The following is a 7,955-nucleotide window of genomic DNA, read 5'->3' as shown; positions in this document are numbered from 1 at the left end:
ACGTGCCTGGCTCAGTTCCACTGGGCTGGAGGGAGGGGTGTGCAGGGTGGGGGTGCTCAGGGGGGCTCAGGGCAGCCCCCCCAGCAGAATGCTCCCCATGGTGGCTGCCAGCAGGAGAGCAAGGCAGGAGCAGAGCCTGGATCCTGATCCTGATCCTGCAGGGAGGGAGAGCACAGGGAATGCGATTCTCCAGCTGCCCAGGGAGGGCTGTGGGCTCAGGAGGTGATGGGACACCTTGAAGTGCACCTGAGAACCCAAGGGCAGCCCCAGGGCCATGTCCCCAGCTGTCCCCCAGCACTGAATCCCCCCAGGAAGGAGAGGAACCAGGCAGCTTTGTCCTCCCCAGCATTGCCAAGCCTTTCCCACGTTCCCAGCTCACCAGGCACAGTCTGCAGGTTGATGTGGCCGTTGGAGGTTGGCTGGGCTGGCTCTGGAACACTCCCAGGTGTGGGTTTGGGGCTGGGGACAGCGCTGGGAGGGGAGCTGGGCTGGCATGGCATGGCTGGGGAGGAGCTGAGGCTTGTTTGGGGGGCAGTGGTGGAGCTGGGAATTGGGGTGGGCGTGTGTGGGGCTGGGGTGGCAGTGGGGACAGGGGAGGGGTTAGGGACAGGAGTGGCAGTGGGGCCAGAGGTGGCATTGGAGATGGGGGTGGCATTGGGAGGAGATGTAGCATTGGGGACAGTGGTGACAGTGCTGTGGGTGGCAGTGGGAGCAGAGGAGGGGTTGGGGACAGTGGTGACAGTGCTGTGGGTGGCAGTGGGAGCAGAGGAGGGATTGGGGACAGTGGTGACAGTGCTGTGGGTGGCAGTGGGAGCAGAGGAGTGGGTGGGGACACTGGTGACAGTGCTGTGGGTGGCAGTGGGAGGAGATGTAGCATTGGGGACAGTGGTGACAGTGCTGTGGGTGGCAGTGGGAGCAGAGGAGGGGTTGGGGACAAGGGTGGCACTGGGAGAAGAGGTAGAATTAGGGACAGGGGTAGCAGTGGGAGAAGAGGTGGGATTGGGGACAGTGGTGACAGTGCTGTGGGTGGCAGTGGGAGCAGAGGAGTGAGGGACAGGGGTGGCAGTTTGAGCACAGGAGGGTTTGGGAGTGGGAGAAGAGGTGGGATTGGAGATGGGGGTGACAGTGCTGTGGGTGGCAGTGGGAGCAGAGGAGGGGTTGGGGACAGTGGTGATGGTGCTGTGGGTGGCATTGGGAGCAGAGGTGGGATTGGGGACAGGGGTGGCAGTAGGAGCAGAGGAGGGGTTAGGGACAGTGGTGACAGTGCTGTGGGTGGCATTGGGAGCAGAGGAGTGGGTGGTGACAGTGGTGATGGTGCTGTGGGTGGCAGTGGGAGCAGAGGTGGGATTGGGGACAGGGGTGGCAGTAAGAGCAGAGGAGTGGGTGGGGACAGTGGTGACAGTGCTGTGGGTGGCAGTGGGAGCAGAGGTGGGATTGGGGACAGTGGTGATGGTGCTGTGGGTGGCAGTGGGAGCAGAGGAGGGGTTGGGGACAGTGGTGACAGTGCTGTGTGTGGCAGTAGGACCAGAGGTGGGATTGGGGACAGTGGTGACAGTGCTGTGGGTGGCAGTGGGAGCAGAGGAGTGGTTGGGGACAGTGGTGACAGTGCTGTGGGTGGTACCAGCTGGGTTAGTGCCAGCACTAGTGCTGGTGGTGGCCCTGGAGGTGACAGCAGGGCCTGGGGTGGCACTGGGGCTGCTGGTGGCCAGGAGGGTGCTGAGCAGGGTGGCAGCAGGGGAGGTGGCTCTGTCTGTGCTGGGGGCCTGGTGGGTGGAGCAGGGCGCTGCGCTGGTCACAGCAGAGGGGCTGGCAGTGGGGACAGGGGGGACAGTGGGACCCCCAGTGTGTGGGGGGCTGCCTGGGGGGGTAGGGCTCACAGTGCTCGGGGTGGGGGTCCTGGGGGGCACCGTGCTTGGCTGAGGGGTTGAGGGGCTGCTAAGGGCAGTGGTGGTGGGGACAGTGGTCGTGGAGGTGACACTGGCTGGGGTGGTGGCAGTGGCTGTGCTGGTGGCAGCGGAGCCGCCTGTCCCCGTGGGCTGGGGCCGCCCTCCCTGCAGGCCGATGTCCAGCACGCAGTCCAGCTCCTGCTGGGATTGCTGCTGCACCCAGCTCACCACCAAGGGCTCGTGCTCGTGCTCCTTCAGCTCAGGGAGGTTTTTCCCCAGCAAATGTTTCACATCAGTGACGCTGAGTTTCTGCAACACACACACAGAGCATCCCCTTCCCTCGCCCTCACAGCCCCAAACGCTTTGCTAATGGGGCTGCAGAGCAACTGAAACTTCCTAAAGGAAATTTATAAAGGTGAGAAAGTGGAGAATTGGTGATTTGGCTGGGCTCTGACCTCAGCCCCCCCTGCTCAGCGCTCAGCCAGCCCTGCCCTTCCCTGGGGAGAGGGGCAGCAGCACCCCAGGGCTGTACCTGCAGTTCCTCAGGGTTTAGGGCGAGGAAGGTGCCCAGATCCATGTTTATGGCCACACCAGCATTAGCCAACTCCTTCAGATCTTCTGCTGGAGCTCCACCTTAAAGAGAGCCCAGGGGACACCTGGAGATGTGCAAACCATTCCAGCACTTCTGGGAGGGGGGATTTGGGGAGGTTCTGGAGACTGCCAGGCCAGTCTGTGGCTGAGAAGAGACCCTGAACCTGGTGGTGGGAGGGAGGGAGGGTGGAGGGGAAGCACCTACCCAGGTATGGATGGATCTGGCAGTAATAGCAGTCAGGGGTGCTGGCCAGGCTGGCAAAGGCCTCCTGGGCCTTCCTATAGAGCTGATCCTTCTTGGTTTGGGAGCATGAAGAGATGTCCAACTGCCCAGCAGTCCTGGAAGGGGGGCACAGGTCAGCTCTGATGCCTTCAGTCTGAGCTTTCCTATCTCCCAGATTCTGCACTGCATTGGTCCATGACTCTGAACTCCATAGAAAGTGTCAGCAGCTCTCCTCACAGCTCAGTCACACAGAACAATCCTTTTCCTTTTCCAGCCCCAGAACCAAGGACACCACTGCAGCTCCAGGCCCAAAAAGCGCAAACAACAGGGAATGGAGGAGAGCAGCCTGGGAGGGTGGGACTGCATCACCTGAGCTGGAACTGGACAATGAACCCAATATGGAAATGGACCAAAACTTATCAAAGTGTCACAACTCCTGACCCATTGTCCATCTTGGGTGTAGCCACAGCCAGGCCCTTGCACTGCCCAAGGTGTATCCTTTGAGGCCTTTTAATAAACCCCTACTTTATTCCTTAACACTGTTCAGCCTCTGCTCCAGGCAGCCTCTCAAGGCATCAGCAGCATCCCAAATTGCAGATAAATTGTTCTGGTGGCTGGGAGGGACAAGGGGGATATCCCTGCTCAGGTAGGATCTGGGATTGGGACACGGCCATCCCACTGTGCTGGTTGGGACTGGGGACATCCCCAACAGACCTGGGGATCTTCCATGCCACCTCCCCAGAGCCCAGGGCCTCTCAGGGCTGAGCAGCAGCCCCAAGAAGCAGCTCACCCAATGGCTGCAGCAGGGATCTGCTGGATCTGCTCCTCCTGCAGGTTGCACAGGCGTTTGCCTCCGATTTCCTGGAGCAGGGGCCCCGTCAAGGAGCCCCCCAGGGCCAGGTACTTGCTGAGCAGCTGCTGCACCTGAGGGACACAGGGCACGTGGGAGGCACAGGCAGGGATGGGAGATGCTCCTGGGAAGGATGGCAGGGCTGCCAACCCCCCAAAACCCCACAATGCCTCCACCCTGAGCTGGGCTGGGACAGGGGCAGTCCCAGTTTGGGTTCCTCACCATCCATCCCCTTCTGCTGCCATGGGTTTACCTGGGAATCATTCCACACTCCTTCCACGTTTCTGAGCAGAGCAGAGAGGGTGTCACTGGATGTCACATGCCACTGGCTGATCTCCTTCTCTGTGTACAGGCGGGACAGCGTCCCCAGGTGCCTCAGCTTCTCGTCCGGGATCTCTGACCCCTGGAAAAACTGTGGGGCCCAGCCCGTGGGGCAGGAAAGAGGGAAGGGAAAATAAGCAGGAATGAGTGCAAAGGACCCACTTGGGCACCTTCATCCCTGTGCCCACTGAGCCCTGTTCCCTGCCCATCCTGGCTTGGCCTGTGCTGCTGGGGGGGCTCCTGTCCTGTGCCACCCCTTACCTCATCCACCTTTTTTTTCAGGACCCAGGAAGCCTCTGAGGTGAATGGCAGAACCTGCACAGCCTCCAGGTTTTCTACCAACACATTACTGCTCAGGCACAGGTCAAGGTCCTCAGGGAAGAGTAAGAGGATGTCCTCGATGTTGCTGGCGTTGATGGGCTTGAACTGGCAGCCTGAGGGCAAGGACTTGGTCAGGCAGAAGGTGAGTGATCTCTTCCCACCTGGCCCTGCTCCTGCTACAGGGCTCAGAGCCCTGCTGAAGGACAGGGAATCACAAAAATGTGGCTCAAGCCACAGTGGATCCTTCTCCCATCCCCTGGTCCCCAACCCATGGAGATGTCTCATTTGCTGTTATTCCCTAAAGTCATTCCAGAAGAACCTGGTGATGTTTTGCAGCCCGCTTGTGCTTAGTCCTGTTAAAATCAGCTCAAACTGCTCCATGTCCCCTACCAGGAGCATCCTCTGCTCCTGCAGCATCCTGCCCTGGGGACTGTCCCACTGTCCCAGCTCCTTCCTGAGTGCTGCCACCACATCCCTGCTCCCAGGTAAGAGCAACACCCCCAGCCCCGTGTTTCAAGGACATTTCCCCACTTCCCCAGTTTGTGGGAATCCCAGATTTCTGTCTGGTCCGGCCGGGAGCTCCCAGACCCTACCAGCCCCGGGCATTGTCCCCTCCCAGAGCTCTGGCCTGGCCGGAGGGAAGGGAAACGCTCACGGTCGGCGCTGCGCTGCAGCCGGGGCTGGGAGGCGGCTGAGGCTGCTGCGAGCGCCCTGAGGAGCATCAGGGATTTCTCCCGCTGGGAACGCCCCTGGCTGAGGTAGGCGGCAGCGATGCTCCTCCTGAAATCCTCCTGTGCTGCCTGCGGGGACACAGGGTGCTGGGACAGAGAGTGTGGGACCGGGGGGACGAGGACAGAGGGTGCTGGGACCGGGGACACAGGGACAGAGAGTGCTGGGACCGGGGGGACGGGGACAGAGGGGTTCTAGGACCGGGGAGCACAGGGACAGAGGGGTTCTAGGACCGGGGAGCACAGGGACAGAGGGGTTCTAGGATCGGGGAGCACAGGGACAGAGGGGTTCTAGGATCGGGGAGCACAGGGACAGAGGGGTTCTTGGATCAGGGAGCACAGGGACAGAGGGGTTCTAGGATCGGGGAGCACAGGGACAGAGGGGTTCTTGGATCAGGGAGCACAGGGACAGAGGGGTTCTAGGATCGGGGAGCACAGGGACAGAGGGGTTCTAGGACCGGGGAGCACAGGGACAGAGGGGTTCTAGGATCAGGGAGCACAGGGACAGAGAGTGCTGGGACCGGGGAGCACAGGGACAGAGGGGTTCTAGGATCGGGGAGCACAGGGACAGAGGGGTTCTTGGATCGGGGAGCACAGGATCCTGGGTCCCCCAGCCTCGGAGCTGACCTGCCTGATGCTCCTCTCCCCCTGAGGAGGGAGGGACCTTACCTCGGCCACCAAACTCAGCGTGGTCTGGTTCAACGCCAGCACGAGCGGCCCCAGATCTTGCAGAGTCTGTAAATCCCAGCTTGAAGGATCCCTGCGGCAGCAGGAGCACGACCAGCTCAGCATGCCCGTGGATCCCCACCCCTCCTGTTCACCTCCAGGAGCAGGAAGGCTCCTCACCCGTACGCTGTGTCCCCCGAGAGGAGCAGGGCATTGAGGGCGTCCTGCTGTGCCGCTGTCAGCGCTGGGCAGAGCTTCAGCTTCTCCAGGATGCTGGGGTCCGAGGCCGGGATGGTGCCCGGCTCCAGGTCACACACCTGCACCCCGAGGCTGTACATGTGGGGTGTCATGAAAATGTCCCCTAAAATCGGTGCCGGGGTGCTGCCATCCCCACGGCCGGGTGGGTGCCCCCATATCCCGGGATTTGGGTGAGGGAGAAAAGAGCAGCGCCCGGGTTTCAGCCGGGGCGAGGCTCCCGCTGCAGCCGCGTGAGGAAGGAGAATTCTCGGTGTGTTTGTGTTTCTGCTGGAGCCCAGCCCGCTGCAATCCCAGCTCGGAACCGGCTGCACAGGGCTGTAAATCCTCCCTGCCCAGTGACCCAGCACAGCAGCAGATGTGGCATAAAGGCAAATTCACCCCAACAGACCCCCGGGACCCCCCAGAGCCCCCACCGGAGCTGGTACTTACTGGGGATGCTCAGCGCTGGACAGGACGGCTCCAACAATCAGGGCAGCCTGTGGAGAGGATGGGGGATGCTCAGCCCCGGTAAGGAAAGGGAAGAAGGGATCTGAGATTCAGGGAATGGGATCTGACCCGGCTGGAGGACCCAGACTGCTGCCCGTGGGAGCAGCCAGGAGCTGCAGCATCCCCTGGGTTGCTTGTGGGGACAAAAGCCATCAAAGCCACTCTCAGCAGCGGGGACACTCGGGCGGGTCTGTCCCTGCTTGTCTGGAGCTGGGTTTGGGAGCAGGGCACGGAGGAGAGGGATGGGACAAGGACAGGGCCACGCTGTGCTCAGGGGGACAGCAGGGAGGTGGTGGCTGTGCAGCCCTGGAGATGAGCACTGCGGGAATGGTGGCAGCTCCAGCGCCTGCTGGGGAATTTTGGGAAAGCCCTGGCACGGTGGGAGCCAGCAGAGCCGGCAGGGACTCACCGCTGTGGCTTTCACCGGGTCTGTGGCGACACCTGCGAGGAAGCAGGAGCAGGTTAGGAAACATCCCTGGAGTATGAAAGGCTCATCGGGGCTGCTCCAAGCAGCTCCGGGTTTGAAGTCTGGGAAGAGCCTTTCCTTTGCTAATTTCGTGTTTAGGAAATGCTGCAGATCACTATGAAGGGAGCAGCCCCCAGCCCGAGCACCCCCGGCTCCCTCCAGGAGGGTGTGGAAGACAAAAGGGGATAAATCCATCCCTGGAAATCTGGGAAGATGTCCCTCGGAAAAGCCTGCGGATGCTGAGGGGAGCAGGAGGCAGAGCCCTGGAGGGCTGAACCAAGCGGGATTGGGATGAGGAGCAGCACAGCTGGAGCATCCCTGGTGCCAGGGGGTGCCAGGGGGTCCTGGGGCAGTTGTTGGGGACAGGATGTGACTCACGGAGGCAGAGGGTGACGGCTGCCAGGGCTGGGGCTGCCCACACCATGGTGCTGGTGCCGGGGGTTCGTCCTTGGAGCGGGTCCGGAGAGCCGTGTCCCACACTTGGAATTGCTGGAGGTCCTGGGGCTGAGTCTGTCACCCAACACTGGGACTGGAGCTGTTCCACACTTGGGGTCAGAGCTTGGGGACAGCACTGGAGGTCCTGGGGAGATTCTGTCACCCAACACTGGGACTGGAGCTCTGGGGTCAGGGGTCTCACTGTGCCCACCCCATCTCTGTGGTGCTGCACAGACCCCCAGCGACCATGGGAGAGATTTTAAATCTGATATAACAGAAAACAGGGCTTTTCCCACCCATTAGTAAAAGAAACTCCACAATTGTCCTGCAGGGACAGGGTCCCCCTCAATCCCCCAGCTTCTCACCAGCACAGACTGGGAGAAATCCAATGTAAGGCAGTGGGGGAGCCCAGCAGGTGTTCCCCACCCCTCCACACCCCTCACAGGGATCCCCTGATAGAAAATCAATCCCTGCTCCTGAAACTGCCCCAGGGCTGCCCACAGCAATCCATTATCACTGTTTGAACTCAACACAAGGAATTTCCCCCCCCTAAATCTCATTTCCCCCCCCCAAATCTCATTTTTCCCCCTGAAATCCTACCGTGGCTGTGTCGGGCTGTTCTCCTCCCCCTTGTCCAAGGGGATTTGGCTCCGGGATGGGAGGATTCCCCCAGGAAGGTGCTGGTGGGGCTGGGCCAGGGGCTGGGCAGGCTCGGCACTTTATC

General features: G+C 61.3%; 1 protein-coding gene across 1 annotated transcript; it reads right to left on the bottom strand.

The window, feature by feature from the left end:
• Positions 1-11: 11 nt before the first annotated feature.
• Positions 12-7,220, bottom strand: LOC136563660 (mesothelin-like protein). The gene is made up of 13 exons (XM_066561151.1): positions 7,175-7,220; positions 6,740-6,771; positions 6,274-6,320; positions 5,767-5,916; positions 5,590-5,680; positions 4,848-4,992; positions 4,133-4,305; positions 3,804-3,962; positions 3,491-3,624; positions 2,683-2,816; positions 2,419-2,519; positions 1,622-2,195; positions 12-25 (listed from the first exon to the last, which is right to left on the bottom strand). The coding sequence occupies exons 1-13, from the start codon at positions 7,218-7,220 to the stop codon at positions 12-14; spliced, it is 1,800 nt and encodes a 599-aa protein (XP_066417248.1).
• Between the last annotated feature and the right edge of the window lie 735 nt (positions 7,221-7,955).

This window comes from Molothrus aeneus, chromosome 16, assembly GCF_037042795.1.
Source record: "Molothrus aeneus isolate 106 chromosome 16, BPBGC_Maene_1.0, whole genome shotgun sequence".
Taxonomy (NCBI): Eukaryota; Metazoa; Chordata; class Aves; order Passeriformes; family Icteridae; genus Molothrus; species Molothrus aeneus.
The sequence above is the reverse complement of the archived record's forward strand: the minus strand, read 5'-3'. Positions and strand labels throughout refer to the sequence as shown.

Coding starts and splice junctions, on each gene's coding strand:
- LOC136563660 (XM_066561151.1), bottom strand. CDS start 7,220: ATGGTGTGGGCAGCCCCAGCCCTGGCAGCCGTCACCCTCTGCCTCC. Junction 5,917..6,273: donor TCCAGCGCTGAGCATCCCCA/GTAAGTACCAGC, acceptor CCACATGTACAG/CCTCGGGGTGCAGGTGTGTG. Junction 3,625..3,803: donor GAGTGTGGAATGATTCCCAG/GTAAACCCATGG, acceptor TGTGTCCCTCAG/GTGCAGCAGCTGCTCAGCAA.